We start from the raw sequence: 19537 nt of genomic DNA, 5'->3' as shown, positions 1-19537 counted from the left end.
AAATAGGAAAAGCCCCTGAGGTTAAGGCGTAAGAGGTTGGTTAAACCTCCACAAAACTGAGACCCAGCCAAACAAAATGTTTAAATTGTTTTCACATCATTGAATATGTTCGGTTATAGTCTGAGGCTGAGCAAATCCAAGTGAGACCAAGTTGCAGTGATTTGGCTGAAACCATAACAAACCAGATGAGACCAGACCTCTGATTTTCATTCAGATTTACCTGTGAACTCAACACTTATCCATTATCCTCGTAATTTCAGTTCACAACATCATTTAAACAAGAAAAACATCTGCCTAAATAACTATATAAAACATAATCACCCATTGTAAATACATGACTGTGTTGTGAATTAGCATAGTTATTAAAAGGACATTATGACCTGCTGTCTCTTGCTTTAAATGATGAGCAATCATTTTTATCATTTCTATGCACATATATGAGATGAATGGCGAATCAGGAGATACAAAATCCTTTTATTACATTAACAGTTTAATGTCGTGATATATAGGCCTATGATGCACATCAAAGATGTGTTTAACTAGTTAAAACATGGATCCTCCGCTGGCCAGAGATGAGAGTCTCGAGCCTCCGGATGATGTTCGTGTGCTTCCAGCTGCCCAGATCAACATCTGTATGAAAGCCTCCTCACGCCCTCACTGATGCTGCTCTCATTAAAGTCTCTTTCAGACTGTCTGCTGAACACACATAGGACGGGTTTAGGATTTATTAACTCTTTCATTAAAAGTATCCAGCGGATTTGCACGTGGCGTTTCGCCGTGGCTGATGCTCGCCTTGGATTTGACCTGACGAAGGCAAAAGTGACATTTCCTCTTCGCGTATTTGAGTCTCTAATGAAAGGCCAGACCCTCTGCTTTGTGTTCACTGTGTTTTGACTGCGATAAACTATTTCACAGCTCCAGTTTTTCCCCAAATGTATGAGAAGAAAACACAAGCGCGAGCGGCTCGTGGACGCGCACAGACGCCGAGCGGGCGGGTTGAGTCTATGAGGTTCTCATGTGTTATTCAAAAGCGCAGCGCCGCTCGAGCGCTATTCATTGCTGAACCCAGACAGCGCTTGAGAGACTTTAGATCCGACCAGAGAGAGATAGAAATGGCAGAAACCGCCCCAGCCCCGGCCAAATCGCCGAAGAAGAAGTCCGCTGCGAAAGCCAAGAAAGCAGGTCCAGGCGTCGGCGAGCTCATCGTCAAGGCTGTGTCCGCGTCGAAGGAGAGGAGCGGTGTGTCCCTCGCCGCCCTGAAGAAAGCGCTCGCCGCCGGCGGCTACGATGTGGAGAAGAACAACTCCCGCGTCAAGGTCGCCATCAAGAGCCTGGTGACTAAAGGCACCCTGGTGCAGGTCAAAGGGACCGGCGCCTCCGGATCCTTCAAGCTCAACAAGCAGCAAGCCGAGACCAAGAAGAAACCCGCCAAGAAAGCGGCTCCTAAAGCGAAGAAGCCCGCGGCCAAGAAACCCGCCGCCGCTAAGAAGCCTAAAGCTGCAGCAGCAAAGAAGCCCAAAGCCGCCAAGAAATCGCCGAAGAAGGCCAAGAAACCCGCCGCCACAGCCGCTAAGAAGGCGACGAAGAGCCCCAATAAGGCGAAGAAACCAGCAGCCGCTAAGAAAACAGCCAAAAGCCCTAAAAAGGTCAAGGCGGCGAAACCTAAAGCCGCCAAGCCTAAAAAGGCAGCTCCCAAAAAGAAATAAATATCCACTGTTTGTTCCTCAACGGCTCTTTTAAGAGCCACACACTAACTCTGAATAAAGAGCAAAACTCACGTATTTTAATAATTTGTTAATTTTGAAAGCAAATATGTGACTTTTGATCACAGACTCTGAACAAACAAGTAAGTTTATGAAAAAAATTCGAGTAAACATTTGTATTCATAAGAAATTGGTTAAAAATGGTCAAACAAAATACAATAGGAACATAAAACTACAGTATCAGAAGATCAATGTGCACAGAATATTACAGTGTTTTGTAGAAACAGCGATTAATATCCATATTTGTACTTATTTTACTTTTCTATTAAATCTTTTTCAAACTTTTCATCTCTACAATCATTCCCGCAGAAAGGGGGTTGGGCTTTGGAGGGAAGTTCAGTGATTGGTTTAAATCTTATCAGACTCTAAACCAATGGGCGACTGGCACTCTCGTTTAAATACAGTGTGTGGAGGCGCTGTTGTTCATTCTGTAACTGACAGACTTCAATAATGAGCGGAAGAGGCAAAACCGGTGGAAAGGCTCGCGCCAAGGCCAAGAGTCGCTCCTCCAGGGCGGGTCTGCAGTTCCCCGTCGGCCGTGTCCACAGGCTTCTCCGCAAAGGCAATTATGCCCAGCGCGTCGGTGCCGGTGCTCCGGTTTATTTGGCCGCTGTGCTCGAGTATCTCACCGCTGAGATCCTGGAGTTGGCTGGAAACGCCGCTCGGGACAACAAGAAGACCCGCATCATTCCTCGGCACCTGCAGCTGGCGGTGCGCAATGACGAGGAGCTGAACAAGCTTCTGGGTGGCGTGACCATCGCTCAGGGCGGTGTGCTGCCCAACATTCAGGCCGTGCTGCTGCCCAAGAAGACCGAGAAGCCCGCCAAATCCAAATAAACACACTAAAGTCTGCTTTAGTGACCCAAAGGCTCTTTTAAGAGCCACACAATTTATCCCAGAGAGAGTGATTTTCCTTTATCACATCTTTTATTTGAATTTCTGTTAAAATCCTTTTGATTAACCAATTTGTGCACAAATTCTTCTGAATTGTTTATGGTCGTGTTAACAGTGTCCCATGACATGTTCTCCATTATTTTTCCTATTTTTTTTCCTCTTGAAAGAAAGAACATTTGATGCAAGCTCAAAAAAGCTGCATCTCTTAAACATCAAATCCATTAATCCATTAAAGAAGTTGCCCCAACAGGGCATTGTGTCAAAGTTAAATGGTAATAAATAAAAATAAATGGAATGAAGAAAAATAAAATCTATTAAAAAAAAAAAATAGTCCCATAGTATTAAATGGCTGACTGTAGTAGGAGATTTTATATAATAATGTACAAGTAAACTCATTTCTTGTCTGAATTTCCTCATTATAATTCCTCAATTATAATCCTTGACTGATTAGAATGAAACACATCCAAATTGGATGAAGGGTCCTCAATATTTTGGCCTTACAAAACATAATACAATATCATAAAGGGAGACAAAGATAATCTACAGCAATGAATCCCATGCTTTAACTCTTTATCTTTCCATTCCTCCTTTTGTGTGACCGACTGAAGTTTAAGAACGGGAAGCTCCATCCTGGACAGCAGACACAGGGCCAGTCGAGCTGTGGAGAGATCGCTCTCTCATCTCCTCCTTTTGACACATTTATTCCACATCAAACTCAGGTCTACCGTACAGTAAGGATGCCCGTTAAAGGGTTAAGTTATGTTTTAGTGGGATATTATGAAAGCAAAAAGCACTAAAGACCAACAATCTTGATTTATTAACCTGTTAACACAGTAAACCCCATTTCCCCATTATATATATCAAAATAAATAATAAAAAATAAAATAAATAAACGTTTGAAATCTATCAGTCTGTGTGTAATGAATGAATATAATATAAAAGTTTCACTTTTTGAAAGGAATTTGAGAAATAAATCAACTTTTTGATGATATTCTAATTATATGACCAGCACCTGTACTTACAAGTCATTTGCCCACCGGCAACTATAGCTGCTGCTTGGACTTTTGACCAAGTATACAAAAAACTATAGATCTGTTGTAAGATTTGTTTTGTTTGGATGATTCTAGAGACTTTCATGATTATGTAGATATGTATATGTCAACAACAAATACTTATTAGTAACATGAAAATGACCTTTCTTTGGGAGGGTTTGCCTTTGTCATGCTTCCTGGAAGTATAGGGGGAAGTTGGCATCCTCATGTGACAGCAAGGATTTCTTATTGAAATCCTTTATTTGGTTGTTTGCTTGCATGTGATTGAGAAAACATGGATAACATTTAGAAAAATACTTACAAAAACAAAAATGACAACGATACTATACTAACTATATACTATATGGTGGGCTTAAATGGGTTACTAAAACAAAATTGCAGAACGCCAATGAGTAGACAAATTATTGTACTTCACAATGCCGACATTTAAACAATTAAACTGAGCCACAGGTTGAAGTTTGTTTCTTAGGAAAGTAATTCTAAGTTTCCATTCATGTTTTTCAATGACAATATTTAATTAAATTTCAAATCTGACTAGAGATACTTGTGGTCCTTAAAAAAAATTGGTAAGTAATATTTGTATCCAGTCTCACTGCAGTTCTTGAGGATTAATGAATGCATTATGGGAATGCTTAAAGCTTTATTGGCATAGCTAAAGATATTTATACTCATGTATAAAAATACACATAAATGAAATGTATAATGTGGTGACATCTGTACTTGTCTCAGTTTTTACTATTAGTTTCACAAGAAAAACTGAACATTCAATAAGAGAAACAATCACTGGTTTTGTTGTACAAATGTAAAACTGATTTCGCTTCTATTTCCGTGGATACAAAGAAACAACAAACAAAGAAGCGTTTGGGCGGGAAGCACAAACTGTCATCCGTTGTTTGAAAACAGGATATGCAAAGTAATTGGCCAACTGCCAGACAATAACCAATCAAAAGCCTCTGAAGCAGCGCCGTCCAATCAGCGCACGGCAGCTTTAGGCTTAAATAAGCGCGTGTTCTCGTGAACTGTTCATTCGTTCGTTCTGTTCACAGCAGCGGCTGAACTCATTAGAAACAATGGCGAGAACCAAGCAGACCGCCCGTAAGTCCACCGGAGGAAAAGCCCCGAGGAAGCAGCTGGCGACTAAAGCCGCCCGTAAGAGCGCTCCAGCTACCGGTGGCGTTAAGAAGCCTCACCGCTACAGGCCCGGTACCGTGGCGCTGAGAGAGATCCGCCGTTATCAGAAATCCACTGAACTGCTGATCCGCAAACTGCCCTTCCAGCGCCTGGTGAGAGAAATCGCTCAGGACTTCAAGACGGATCTGCGCTTCCAGAGCTCCGCTGTCATGGCCCTGCAGGAGGCGAGCGAGGCTTATTTGGTGGGTCTGTTTGAGGACACCAACCTGTGCGCCATCCACGCCAAGAGAGTCACCATCATGCCCAAAGACATTCAGCTGGCCCGCCGCATCCGCGGAGAGCGCGCTTAGACCCGCAGCGGCTTCAGCCACACACACCCCAAAGGCTCTTTTAAGAGCCACATCAATGCTTCTAAGAAAGATCAATTCTATAATGGTTTCAGTATTTTCATTGTCTGAATAACCAGCAATAAACAATTGGTGCGTGCGATCATTAAATCTTTAGGTTTTTGTTAGTTATAACACCGAAACACTGTTACAATGTCGAACTGTGCCAGAGGTCAATATATGCAAACTATAAAGCACTTTAGGTTTGTTTCTCTTCATTTAAGCACTTTATCACAGAAAACAATGCAATGAACGCGTGCGAGTGGAGATGGCTTCACTGAAAATAATGCTGGGCTACATGGATGAATACATGGAGTGATTATACTTATTTCATCATTAAGTTTATTGTTAAGCAAACATACTGGGTGGCATATGCAGCACAATATTTTCTAAATAAATATCAGTGACAATAGTATATTAAAATGTATGAATTTAAGCAGGTAATGTACTCCACAGTATACAAACTCTTTAGTCTCTTAGCAGGCGCGAGAAATACTTTATCCACCCAATACTGTTATAATAATAATTAAACCTCTTTTGCGGCTGTGGGTCACATGACTTCTTCGCCCACAGTGCTGGACATTCTGACCCTGCGGGAAGTAGTTGTGTATTTTATAAAAAAAAAACAATAAACTAAGATTAATTGTGAAGAAATTGTCTTAAGATGCTGAAGAGAACATTAAGTCATATGTTGTTCATGCGCTTATTTTGCACATTTTTAAACATTTGGGTGAAAAAAAACTTAATTGTAATATGAAACAAACGTCAGGGTGAAGGTTAAATCATGCGCGTGAGATATATTTTGGGGTAGGGGTGTGTGCCACGGGACGATGGTTTCAGTCAGGTCCTGTAAGGTCCTTACGCACGTCATCATAAAACTAGCTCAGTATTGAGCTAGAAAAACACATATAACAGTAATATAATGAGAATATCAGCATCTTTTCATTCTCTTTACTCTAAAGATGTATACAGTAGTGTTGATATTAAGTGTGCAGTAATTTATTTTGTGTTACACAATGTTTATCAATTCACACGTACTAAAATTAGCTGGTTTACAAAATGAACACAAAACAGTTGCATCAGTTTGATACCAAAGTTAGCAGAAGTGAAAATGCTGAAAAATAACTCAAATGGGCTGTTTTTACTCTTCTTGCAATTTAAACAGTTTCATGAATCAGTGAAGTTCTGAGTTGACCGTATGGTCTTTCCTCCAAAACTCAGTGGGTCTACAATGGGTTTTAAAACTGTCCGGGGGCCCGTTTCAGAAAGGAGGTTAAGTGAAAACTCTGAGTATGTTAACCCTGAAATAAGGGAAACTCTGGGTTTTCTGTTTCAGAATGGGAGGTATGTCAAACCCGAGAAAGCAGGGTAAGCCAAGCCCGTTTCTGAAAGAGAGGTAACTTATACTCAGAGTCAGTTACCAGGGTAACATACTCTGTGAACCTAACCTGGTCAGAAGCAGGTTTTCTTTGGTAAACCCAGAGTTTCTTTCGTTCTCCTCCCCCTTTTTAAAGCACCAACAGTGTTTAAATACTTTATTAATTCATTCAAACGCCACAAATGCTTTTCTTACGGAGTATTTTGGTCGAATTTCAAGTATAAATATAAAAAAATATATAAATTTAATCTAAATCTAAAGTAAGCAAAGTTTACTTAAAACAAATTAAATTATCTGCCACTTGACAAAAATAAAAAGTAAGAAAAGCATTCTTTGCAGGAACATTCATTGCTCATATTTTCATCATGAGGACACTGTCAAAGTGACAAAAATGGCATGTCCTTTTATACAGGATCCTGACGTTCACTTGATAATCCTCTAGAAGTAACCTAATAATTCGAATTTCCTTTAGGATTTCCAGTGGTTGGATGCATTTATGACACTCATATACCCATCATCACACTTTCTGAAAACGGATTACTGTATGGAATGGAAGGATGCTGTCAGATGGTAGTACGAGATATATGGCATAACCACCACCACAGCTGTTAAATACATTTATTTACATTTTTTATAGTCATCTTTATTTCCTACAAATACTTTATTCTTTTTTCCTGTTGGGTGTTAATATTCTTCCTCCATCTCCTCTTCATCTGTCAGTGGTGCTGGAGTTTGGCTGGCCTGAGTAGAAGTAAACTGTTTAATGTCATTACCCTGATTAATAAATGTAACAGGTGTGATTAGAGAACATTTCATTATGTGAAAAAAGCATAGACCCTTTTCACATTTCTGGGTTTCCGAAGCTGAAGTCGTCATAGTTGGGTTAACTCTTATAGCGGTGAATGAGAGAATACATTAAATATATATTTTTGTGTCTCCATTTGCTCAAATAGCAAAAGAAAAACTCCACAATGATTTCAAAAAGATGGACAAATTAAAGTGAGATTGATAACTGCAGTGAAAAGAGAGAAAGATGTTAATTTTAACTATCACTCCCTCAGATACTGTATTAGAAACACTCTCACAGCAGCGGTAACTTGATTTTTGCAATTTGATGCAAAAGTAATATAATACAAAGTATTAGTGTTATAAATGTACATACATAAAAAATAAATTAAAAAAACGTTGCAGGATTTACGATATTGATGACCATTAAAACACGTCATCACAGTCTGTGAAAAGGGTCTATGTGGGAAAAGCTGCTGCACATTGGACACTGAATGATATTTTTTTAATATGTCAAATGTTTGTAAAGTCATTAAACCTACACCCATGAACATTTTATGCTTAAAGCTTTTCCTGATTGAATTATGTTTTTTTAATTTATTTATCTGCTGCCACATTCTTTGTTTGCCTTTTGGATACCATAAAAATTAAACTTAATTAAAATAATTAAGAATTAAACTTGCATATTGACCCGGAAGTATGCAAATGTCTTTTTGTTGGGTGCTGTTGCCATGGTGAATCATAATTTCGGAGCTCCATTGATCGTGGCTTTTCATAGTTGGAGTGCATGTGCTTAACTCAGAGTCAGTCTACTCAGAGTTGATTGAACCAACTCAATTCAGCTGTTCTGAAACCCAAAACTCAGAGTTTCCCATCTCAGAGTAAGTCAACTCAGAGTTCAGGTTTAAACTCAGAGTTGGTTGAACCTCCTTTCTGAAACAGGCCCCAGAACTGCGTATTTTCTCAAAATATTATTACAATATACAAATAAACGAGCGGGAAATGAAACAAAGGAAAAAGCCCGTGTCGTTAAAACATGAGGCGGTGGGCGGGGCTATCATTCATCCGCATGTGATTGGCTCTGGTTCCGCTCGTAATGCTTTGAGTTGTCCAATCAAATACAAGTTTGTGGGGTTGGCATGTTCAACGAGCCAATGAAAAGGTTCAAGTAAATTAGCATATGTTAGTGAATAAAAGTCTCTGTATCGCTCATGAGTTCACTTAGGTTTGTCATATTTGCGACTCTCCAGCATCATGCCTGAGCCAGCGAAGTCCGCCCCTAAAAAGGGCTCGAAGAAGGCCGTCACTAAAACCGCCGGCAAGGGCGGAAAGAAGCGCAAGAGGTCCAGGAAGGAGAGCTACGCGATCTACGTGTACAAAGTCCTGAAGCAGGTTCATCCCGACACCGGCATCTCCTCCAAGGCGATGGGAATCATGAACTCTTTCGTCAACGACATCTTCGAGCGCATCGCCGGTGAAGCGTCTCGTCTCGCTCACTACAACAAGCGCTCCACCATCACATCGAGAGAGATCCAGACCGCCGTGCGTCTGCTGCTGCCCGGGGAGCTGGCCAAACACGCCGTGTCTGAGGGCACAAAGGCGGTCACCAAATACACCAGCTCAAAGTAAAGCCGCTCATCTCATCAGACACACAAAGGCTCTTTTAAGAGCCACACATATTGTCTTTATAAAGAGCTTTGTTTCCTTCACTGTTTAGCACAGTTTAATGCATAAGCTTTATCGTTTTAAATTATTGCTAATTTTTGTGAAAAATGTTTTAATTTTTTACAGTTTTCTAATTAACTTTTTATTTTATTAATAAGATATTTATTTTAAACGGCTCTAAATGGAATTTTTATTTAGTTCATGTGCCATGCTTATCTATAATCAGATTCATAAATGTTTATTAAAAAGCTCACGTGGAATATTTGCTCTATGGTGGAAAATATTACAAATGTAAAATGAAGCTCAAGATCATGTGAGTAGAAACATCTCTGCTGAAATCTCATCACTGTCAGTTAAAGATCAGTTTTATTAGGTCTGGTGTAAAATGGCTGTTAAATGTGTAGTTTAGTGGCAGAGCATCCAAAGGCAACTTCAGTTTCTTACAATGAAAACATGACGAACTCAGACAATGTGTTCGGCTTAGACGATGGTTTATAAATGAAGACAAATGTGAGACAAAGACATTTATTACACACTTTTGGGCATATACACATTAATTTGAACTGTTATTTATATATTCAGAATAAAACTTTGGTCTGTATGTTTCCAAAGTACAGAAACAAGTGAAACAGAGCCAGCAACACTGAAGAACATTATTACTGAAGAACAAACATCACACAGATATGATCAAGTACTTTTCTTTTAAAGTTACGACAAATCTAAATAATAACTGTAAATATGGACCATATAAAAGCATAACACACTAAAATATCCCTCATGCTTAATGACAGATGATATAAGGTAAATCAAATATGTTAACAGAAATATGATCACTCTGAATCTGTTTAAACATGTTAATATCAGAGTTTCTTCAAGTCTCTTCCTCTGTTACGGCGAACTCACTTTGGTCTTCAACAGATGGATCTGTGAAATTAAAACAAACCTTTATTACAAATACAATTCGTTTAAATGACAATATACATTTTAAGAACAAACCATCTGAAGTGTGTAAACACCAAATCACTTCAAATGCAGAACACAAGCCTCACCAACACCAAATCCCTTCAAAAGTGGCAGATCATCCATGTTTGTAGAAACTGAACTCAATCACTTTTCCTGCTCGCACCGTTTGAAGACACAGAAACTGCTTCTGCTCTGAATTCAGTTCAACTTTCTTTTTCCCATTTATATAAACAGATGATTTTGCTCATAAAATTCAGCAGCTGGCATACACATCTTTTTTAAAACCCAAAATGAGTAACACCATAGAAAAGTTTCATTACAACTCCGAAAAATATTTCCTAAAAGCAAAAATAAAGATTCTAATCTGGCATAATTCACAAATGCATGAAAGATTCAATAGTTTCTCTCTCTGTACAAAAAGGACATCCGGCACCAATCTCAGGATTTCAAATTGAGATAAAAGAATTGACAGGATTCTCCACTGCTATCACCTGTTCCTTTAGATAACGGTGGTTTATAAAGTGCTCTCCACTCAGGTTTCCTGTCCACATTTAATAAACAAAAAATCACGCCATGGAGTATCACACAATGGTAGTGGTAGTGACTTTACTATCTAGCCAAGTTTCCATCCACTTGTTCCACTGTTTTGTTATCGACAAAGTGAATATGCGTTAAAAAAAAGATTGTGCAATTTGAATATTTGCTGTCTCCAGCCTGTTTGACCTTTTACCGATAAAATGATGTGCGTAATGACGTAAGCATTATCGCATAAGTTTTGTTGTATCGCTAAAGAAATCTGCCCCCAAGTCGTTTCCATACATAATTTCACTGATATCGCAAATTATATTGTATCTTTCGTGTCCCAAATATTTGTAAAATGCAGAGAGTAATGAGAAGATTGACATTTACTTATTATTTTCAGAATAAAAGGCCAATTACTAAATGATGAAATATGAATAAGAAGATCAGGGAGAAGTGGGACAGTTTGTCTGACAGGAGGAACAGCCTTTATGTGACGGAGCCCATGGGTTTGGACACAGAGCCAATTGACCTATCGGTAAGCCCCTCCCCTCGAACGCAGATGAGCCAATAGCAGTTGAGTATCAGTTACGCTGGGACCGGAACTCTGACATCTTTAGGTTTCAGCGCCATAGAGAAACATTGGAAAATCCGAAGTTCTCATCGGTTTGATGGTGTTTATGCTACAGAAATGCTAAAATGTCGTGCCTGAGGTACTGTAACACTGATTCCAGGGATCCTGAGAGGATTTTCTGTTTGTCATACTCTCTTTAAGTTACGATTAAAGTCCCTGCTAACATACAAACCGAAATAACTAACTGTTCTCACGTCATGTAACACTGTAGGTCAAAAACACGAAGGTCTACATTTCAGTGCCTCTCCATATTAAACTGGTTATATGTAAATTAATTAAATTTTAGATATGTTTAAAGTCTACATTATCTGTCCTCCTATTTTGATGGGTATTATAGTCTACGGGTAGTGAAAGGGAGAGCTCGCACTCGCAGTTTATCAGTGTTGTTTTGCAGATACAAAGTTTACCAGTTATTAACTGCACCCCTGAAAAAGCATAAGCTCTGTGTATATGTTTGTTTACTGTTAGTTGTATGAGTGTTTTTGTGTAATTTGCTGTTTATGTTAATGGTAATGCAACGGAGAGAGAGCTAGTTTGTGAATGAGACGTTAATGCGCACTTCTTATGCTTTGTTTGTTCAGCTCTTACGATGATTTTTTTTGAGTGAAAAAGGACATAATAAACTTGATAAACCAACAGTAAAGTTTGGCCATCATTCGGATGGGGTATACGCTACATTCTGTGTCCAAAAACATCTTGGGATAAGGCAAGCATCTCCGTTTGTTTGTCCGAGTTAGCAACAGTAACTAAGCGGGGCGTGGCTTACCGATAGATCAATTGTGCTGCATGCAACTTTTACTGTTTAGTATTTATTGTTGTTGGGAGGAAAACCCCTTGAGAGGAAACATCTCGTTTTCAAGGGGGTCCTCGAGACAAAGACAAAGATAATACAGCACATGTACATTCACACGATCCATAAAAAGATTGGTAGCTACAGTAAAATGCTCATAGAGCAACAATCTTTATCATGAGCCTTGAACATGAGAAGTCAAGCCAGTTGAGAAATCATGTCAGATCATTCAAACAAACAAAAAAGTTATTTGTTCTGGTTTCAAAAACATCAAATCGCTGATATTTTCCCCCTCAGAGACCGAACCTAAACATTTGATGGGTGTAACCTATATTTAACTTTTATTAAATAGTCTAGATTCAACTGACTTTATTTTTATTTTATTTTTTATTTTTCTTTGAGATACAATTTATTAAAAATAAAATAATTTGTGATTTTCATTTGTCAATTAAGGCCAATTTATACTTCTGCGTCGAGTGTACGCGCGTAGTGTACGTACGTAGCCGACGCCGTCGTGAGCATTTATAGTTCTGTGCTGTTGTCCGCGTCAATGTGCAATTACACATGCAGACGCTAGTAGGCAGTGTCCTCGGGCATGATGGTGTAATCAAGACAACAGCCGAAGAAGAAGCAGCTTGTTGTGTAGAATGTTGTGTGAGGTTCTGGCAGACCAATCAAAGCGCTTGTGGTCCGCGTAGAATTGACGCGTTGTTACATTTTTGGAGAGGTGCGCGTCCGGGTACGAGCGTATCACACAGCCTACGGCGTAGGTCCGACGCAGAAGTATAAATTGGCCTTTAGTCCGATCCTGCCCATGAAATCATAATTATATTAGTTTTCTTTATTCAGATACAGATGTAATATGTTATGTATTTTATTTATTTTTGTCCGTATTGTAAACTCCAACAGCCTTCCTTCGTTTGACAGACGCAACATTTGTATTTTTGACGAGCTGCTGAGATTTCCAAGGCACCATATTTTCCTCATCCATTTTGAAACATAACTTTATTATATTTTAGCTCAATTGTAGGCCCTATACATAAAATAATGTTTTTATTAAACAGTCATGTTTTTTTGTACTTCGTTATAAACACAGTTTAGATCAATACTTGTTCAAGCAATATTCAGAAACGGGTGCAGTTAACTATTATTTTTCTGAAGTTTTTATTATGAAGTTTTATTAGATTGTAAAAAAACACAAAATTACAAAAATAAGAATGAATGATGCGCTAAAGAATCCTTGGAAGGAAACCTGGCTAATGAGCGTCTTGTTGAGTTCTGGGAAAAGTCCACTGGCAGACACATCCAGACCTGCTCCACGAACTAAAGGCTCTACCAATAGCCAATGAACGCTCTGATTCTTTAAAAACAAAAAGAGTCCAAACCTTGAAAATGTTCTTAAACACTGGTAGACCAGGGGCCCGTTTCAGAAAGGAGGTTAAGTGAAAACTCTGAGTAGGTTAACCCTGAAATAAGGGAAACTCTGGGTTTTCTGTTTCAGAATGGGAGGTATGTCAAACCTGAGAAAGCAGGGTAAGCCAAGCCCGTTTCTGAAAGAGAGGTAACTTATACTCAGAGTCAGTTACCAGGGTGACTTACTCTGTGAACCTAACCTGGTCAGGAGCAGGTTTTCTTTGGTAAACCCAGAGTTTCTTTCGTTCTCCTCCCCCTTTTTAAAGCACCAGCAGAGTTTAAATACTTTATTCATTCATTCAAATGCCACAAATGCTTTTCTTACCGAGTATTTTGGTCGTATTTCAAGTATAAATATAAAAAAATATATAAATTTAATCTAAATCTAAAGTAAGCAAAGTTTACTAAATTATCTGCCACTTGACAAAAATACAAAGTAAGAAAAGCATTATTTGCAGGAACATTCATTGCTCATATTTCATCATGAGGACACTGTCAAAGTGACAAAAATGGCATGTCCTTTTATACAGGATCCTGACGTTCACTTGATAATCCTCTAGAAGTAACCTAATAATTCGAATTTCCTTTAGGATTTCCAGTGGTTGGATGCATTTATGACACTCATATACCCATCATCACACTTTCTGAAAACGGATTATTGTATGGAATGGAAGGATGCTGCCAGATGGTAGTACGAGATATATGGCATAACCACCACCACAGCTGTTAAATACATTTATTTACATTTTTTATAGTCATCTTTATTTCCTACAAATACTTTATTCTTTTTCCTGTTGGGTGTTAATATTCTTCCTCCATCTCCTCTTCATCTTTCAGTGGTGCTGGAGTTTGGCTGGCCTGAGTAGAAGTCAAATGTTAATGTCATTCCCCTGATTAATAAATGTAACTGGTGGGATCAGAGAACATTTCATTATGTGAAAAGAGCATAGACCCTTTTCACATTTCTGGGTTTCCGAAGCTGAAGTCGTCATAGTTGGGTTAACTCTTATAGCGTTGAATGAGAGAATACATTAAATATATATTTTTGTGTCTCCGTTTGCTCAGATAGCAAAAGAAAAACTCCACAATAGTGATTTCACAACTTTCAAAAAGATGGAAAAATTAAAGTAAGATTGATAACTGCAGTGAAAAGAGAGAAAGATGTTAATTTTAACTATCACTCCCATAGACGCTGTATTAGAAACACTCTCACAGCAGCGGTAACTTGATTTTTGTAATTTGATGCAAAAGTAATATAATACAAAGTATTAGTGTTATAAATGTACATTCATAAAAAACTTTGCAGGATTTACGATATTGATGACCATTAAAACACGTCATCACAGTCTGTGAAAAGGGTCTATGTGGGAAAAGCTGCTGCACATTGGACACTGAATGATATTTATTTAATATGTCAAATGTTTGTAAAGTCATTAAACCTACACCCATGAACATTTTATGCTTAAAGCTTTTCCTGATTGAATTATGTTTTTTTTTTGTTTTGTTTTTAGCTGCTGCCACATTCTTTGTTTGCCTTTTGGATACCATGAAAATTAAACTTAATTAAAATAATTAAGAATTAAACTTGTGTATTGACCCGGAAGTATGCAAACGTCTTTTTGTTGGGTGCTGTTGCCATGGTGAATCGTAATTTCGGAGCTCCATTGATCGTGGCTTTTCATAGTTGGAGTGCATGAGCTTAACTCAGAGTCAGTCTACTCAGAGTTGATTGAACTACCTCAATTCAGCTGTTCTGAAACCCAAAACTCAGAGTTTCCCATCTCAGAGTAAGTCAACTCAGAGTTCAGGTTTAAACTCAGAGTTGGTTGAACCTCCTTTCTGAAACAGGCCCCAGAAGAACTTCATTTCATAGGGTCCAATGGAAAAAAAGAGTTTTGTCCAGTCCCAGACTCTCAATATTATATAATAACGCATTAGTAACAGCACACCATTTAAAATCAACTGAACCAACTAATAATCTTTGTACAAATTGAAACCTAAAGGTTGCTATTCTTCTTTTAAGATGCATTAAGCCGTGTCCACCCTCCTCTTTAAGCATGCAATTTATCCCAGAAGAAATCTATTAAAACAGCCAGGATTTAAACTAACAGATGTGAGGAAGGATCAATACATGCAAACATAATGTGCCACAATGAAGATGCAAATACATTATTTATAATTAAAATATGGCCTCTGTATGACATCTTTGAAATTAAACCTTTCCATGTATCCTTTAAATTTCTCAATGACTCCTTTCCATTTGTTTGTGCTGTTAAATCATCACCATTTGTTTGTGCTGTTAAATCATCACCAAGATACACTCCTAAGTATTGAAGACCAGACTGTCCCCAGCCTAAACCTTCAGGAAGATCTGGTTTCCCACCTTTCCACTAACCTAATAATAATGTTTCACTTTTACTCCAGTTTACACGCACAGAAGACAAACCTTTAAAGGTTTTAAGTAATCTCAACAAAACCTGTATGTAACTTTGCCTGCTAATCATGACTATAACATCTTCGGCATAAGCTGACAATATAAGATTATTTTTAGGTAAGCGTATATCATGAGGTTTGACCCTTGTTTATTGTAAAAGTGTTTCTATTGCCAAAGAGTAAAGCATAGCCGACAATGAGCAGCCCTGTCTGACACCTCTGTTAGCTTCAAAAGAAGCACATAAACCACCTTAAGAATACTCTCAACGCCACTATAAAGAACTTTAACATGATTTATACAATTCTGACAAAACCCAAAAGCTTCTAAAACTCTCCACAAATAGCAATGCTCAACGTGGTCTCTCCTGATCTGTGGGTTAATCTAATTCATCTAAATTCAACATCTTGGAGACTTCTAAAACATCGTAAACCAATGAAATATTGTCAAATATTGACCTACCAGGGACACAGTAGGTCTGGTCAGGATGGATGACACAATCCATCACACCTGCTAGCCTGTTAGCCAGGGCTTTCGAGAGCAGTTTGTAGTCACTACAGAGTATCGGACGGACAGAGAAACCCTGAATCAGTTCCCTGAATCACCACCATCTCACCCGCGGGCGGAAACTCAACAGCTCTTTCCTCCACTGCACCTGTCACTGCCCAGGCGGAGCCGCATTTGGTGGTCCGACCTCAACCGGCATTATCAACAATGTCACCAGCCGTCGAGCTGTTTTCTCTTTTTTTACCAGGACAAGCACAAATGAATTGACCCACCAGAAACATGTCATTGTGTCCATTGTAGTGACAGATCCAGGTCCTCATCATCTTTTAGGATCATGTAAATTAATCACCTAAATGAAACCATGTTTTAAAAGAGGAGATCCACTAATTGCTTTCATTTTAATAGGTGACACTAATTTACCATATCGGGACAAAACTCTCACTAAAGTTGAATCACTTATGAAGGGCTTTTTTTGGAAGACATGGAAAGTGGAAGGACAGGAGTAAAAAGATTATCAACAACTATTCCAGTCTCATACAGCTCAGCAACAGTCCTCCACGGTCACCGCGGACGTTACTTTCACTCCATGACGCCACATGAGTTTACTTATGGTGCTTTTCCACTGTGTGGTACGACTCGGCTCGGCTTACTTTGGCTCGGGTTGCTTTTCCTCTGCAGTTAGTGCTGCTTCAAAGTATGTGGGATTATAGACTGATCATTATAGTTGTGCCGCCTCTACATCCGGGACATTACGCTCCTTGGCTACCAACATGCGATGGTCATTTGGACAAATGATACTGCGGTGGCTGTTGCTGACTATTTAAATTTAGCGGGTTTGGTGTCTTGTGGCGCAAATCCAATGACAAATCTCTCTGGCCAATCAGTGATCTGCAGTGTTTACATGTCACATTTTAGTATCAAGGTAGTACAAACCAAGGTGGTACTAAAAAAAAAAAAAAGTACACAGTGGAAAAACCCCCAAAAGTGAGCCATACCATACAGTAGAAAAGCACCTTTAGAACCTGCACACTTGGGGACGTCATGCTGCCCGCAAAAGAAACGGTAGCATGAAACCCCAACAAACAAATAAACCAACACTTGATAACAATAACTCAAGCAAGAAAGACAGGCGAGAGAGAGAGAGATCAGACAGAAGTCTTACCTCTTGCTCTGTAACATTTGTAAAGCAGCACGACTGTCGCGAGCAGAAACGGAGAAGCTGCCAGAAGAAAACTGAGGATTTTGAGGCCAGAAATCTGAGCTGAGCTTGACACTGAAAAACACAAACACAAGCACATTATTCAGAAACATTACTGTGTGTTAAAGGCCCAGTGGAGATTAATAGAAATAAACTTGCTTTAGATTACTTCTCTACACACTTCTACACACTTCTAGTTTGTTTACTTAATTATACATCATCATTAACGTTTATGTGCTTTAATCAAAACATTAATTTTCATTCATGTATTTAATGACATTAAACAAGGCTTAGGGATGAATTCTTAAAAACGTTATGGCACTTTTGTTTGCCTGTATATTGATTTATGGTCATTTATTTACCACAGTCAGATTCTGAAAGTCACTAACATGTTTGATATGTTTTATTTTAATGTTGTTGATTGGCTCTTCATTTCATTAAACTATAGGATGATGGTTATGAGGTGTTGATGATTTCACAATAACGGCACAATATTTAGTATATTTTGTTTGTGATTTGATTTGATAGATGTCAATAACTGATTGTGCTCCAGCAGAAATAAGGGCCAGAGACTCATGTATAATAATCATGTGGCATAAAATGTGAATGTGAACTAAATGTTTTGAACACAGCCTCAGTTACAGACTCGCGTGACTCTCACCTCTGACTGAGATCCAGCTGCGGGGTGACGCTCCTCTCTCTGTTTTACAGTAGTAGAAACCCTCATGTGACTTTGAGACAGTAGTGATGCTCATCTCTCCTGTCGTCTGATTCTGGATCAGTGATCCGTCTTTATAGAAACCAGCGCTGAGGATCGAGTGGTTTGTAGATCGATGTAAACAGTGTAGAGTCAGAGTCTCTCCCTCAATCACATGATCAACAGAACTCACAATCACTTCACCATCTACAAACACAAGACATCTGTGCTTTACTGCAAGTATTAAGAATATAACAAAACAATACAAGTTAAATATTGAGGTTATCAATTGAATTGTACTTTATGTTTTCTGAGCTTTTTATTTTAGTCTTGTGTAGTCTAACCCGATCTCATGAGAAAATGCAACTATTTTGCAACTCTTTAACTTTTTTATTTATTTATTTATTTTATTTAGAATGTGTCCTTTATTTTACCAGGAAATAATCCCATTGAGATATAAATATATTCTATCAGGGAGTCCTGGCCAATATAGCAGCACAAAAAGTTTCACATAAACGGATTGCAAACACATAAAACCAGAAATATGAAAAAGTCTTATCCAGCAATCATAGGAAAAATTGCATAAAACATACACATTTCCTTCAGATAGGATGCTTAAATGTTTCTTAACATATTTAAAGATGGGATCATAATACTATACATTTCATTCCATAACGCAGCTGCAAAAGGAAAAGGCAGTTTTACCAAACCAAAGATGTTCTAGGAACAATTAAACAATCTAGAAGATCTAGTCCTATAAATACAAGTGTAATATGAGAAGAGATTACAGACATAAATTTACAATTTACTTAACAATGCCTTGGCAATAAACATCAACATATGCATTTTCTCTTTTGATTATAGATATAAATGTACAATTTACCTAAAAATGCCTTGACAATAAACAGCAGCATATGCATTTTCTCTTTTGGTACAAGGAGGACCAACCAATTTGTACAAACTACAGTGAGTGCAGATGTTGTGATTATAAAACGGACTCACCGTGTGCAGTGATGTTTCGAGGATGGCGTTTCTCTCCAGATTCAGACTCACACCAGTACACTCCAGTGTCAGATGAGCTGAGAGAGTCGATTACACATGAAGATCCTGTTTGATTTGAACAAGTTTTTGTGTCTTTGTCTGTGTATCTTCTCACTGTCCATCCAGCAGAGTTACTCTGATCCTCACAGCTCAGAGCGAGAGAGTCAGAGGAGAAGTGTTGACTTCTGCTGGGATTGATGACCAGAGACACTGAAGCAGAAACACCTGAAAAGAGCAAAATCTCAATCTAAACTGACACACAGAGACTGCAATGAAACAGAAATAGGGA

General features: G+C 38.5%; 5 protein-coding genes across 6 annotated transcripts in view; 4 read left to right on the top strand and 1 right to left on the bottom strand.

The window, feature by feature from the left end:
• Window positions 1-1112: 1112 nt before the first annotated feature.
• Window positions 1113-1706, top strand: LOC307120345 (histone H1-like; the record flags this gene model as incomplete). The annotated part of the gene is made up of 1 exon (XM_079807350.1): window positions 1113-1706. The coding sequence occupies one exon, from the start codon at window positions 1113-1115 to the stop codon at window positions 1704-1706; it is 594 nt and encodes a 197-aa protein (XP_079663476.1).
• Window positions 1707-2213: 507 nt separating this feature from the next.
• On the top strand, window positions 2214-2600 carry LOC307120414 (histone H2A-like; the record flags this gene model as incomplete). The annotated part of the gene is made up of 1 exon (XM_079807437.1): window positions 2214-2600. The coding sequence occupies one exon, from the start codon at window positions 2214-2216 to the stop codon at window positions 2598-2600; it is 387 nt and encodes a 128-aa protein (XP_079663563.1).
• A 2179-nt stretch (window positions 2601-4779) lies between these two features.
• On the top strand, window positions 4780-5190 carry LOC307120378 (histone H3.2; the record flags this gene model as incomplete). Its single annotated transcript, XM_079807396.1, has 1 exon — window positions 4780-5190. One exon carries the CDS (start codon window positions 4780-4782, stop codon window positions 5188-5190), a length of 411 nt encoding a protein of 136 aa, XP_079663522.1.
• A 3454-nt stretch (window positions 5191-8644) lies between these two features.
• Window positions 8645-9019, top strand: LOC307120511 (histone H2B-like; the record flags this gene model as incomplete). The annotated part of the gene is made up of 1 exon (XM_079807587.1): window positions 8645-9019. The coding sequence occupies one exon, from the start codon at window positions 8645-8647 to the stop codon at window positions 9017-9019; it is 375 nt and encodes a 124-aa protein (XP_079663713.1).
• A 512-nt stretch (window positions 9020-9531) lies between these two features.
• Window positions 9532-19537, bottom strand: part of LOC307120101 (Fc receptor-like protein 5) — a 103951-nt gene continuing 93945 nt past the window's right edge. The window contains exons 14-18 of one of the 2 annotated variants that reach the window (XR_013815750.1): window positions 19210-19473; window positions 18172-18414; window positions 17475-17585; window positions 16268-16359; window positions 9568-9979 (exon numbers count right to left, since the gene is read on the bottom strand). Coding sequence is in view for 1 of the 2 variants with exons in the window: in XM_079806967.1 (XP_079663093.1) it covers window positions 9927-9979; window positions 17475-17585; window positions 18172-18414; window positions 19210-19473 (671 nt within the window). In the remaining variant the exon portion in view is untranslated. Of the gene's footprint in view, window positions 9980-16267; window positions 16360-17474; window positions 17586-18171; window positions 18415-19209; window positions 19474-19537 lie in introns of both variants that reach the window. The other variant, XM_079806967.1, reaches the window with a different exon arrangement.

The sequence above is a fragment of the Gobio gobio genome (assembly GCF_949357685.1).
Source record: "Gobio gobio genome assembly, chromosome: 2".
Taxonomy (NCBI): Eukaryota; Metazoa; Chordata; class Actinopteri; order Cypriniformes; family Gobionidae; genus Gobio; species Gobio gobio.
Note: the sequence above shows the minus strand (reverse complement) of the source record. Positions and strands in the feature narration are given on the sequence as shown.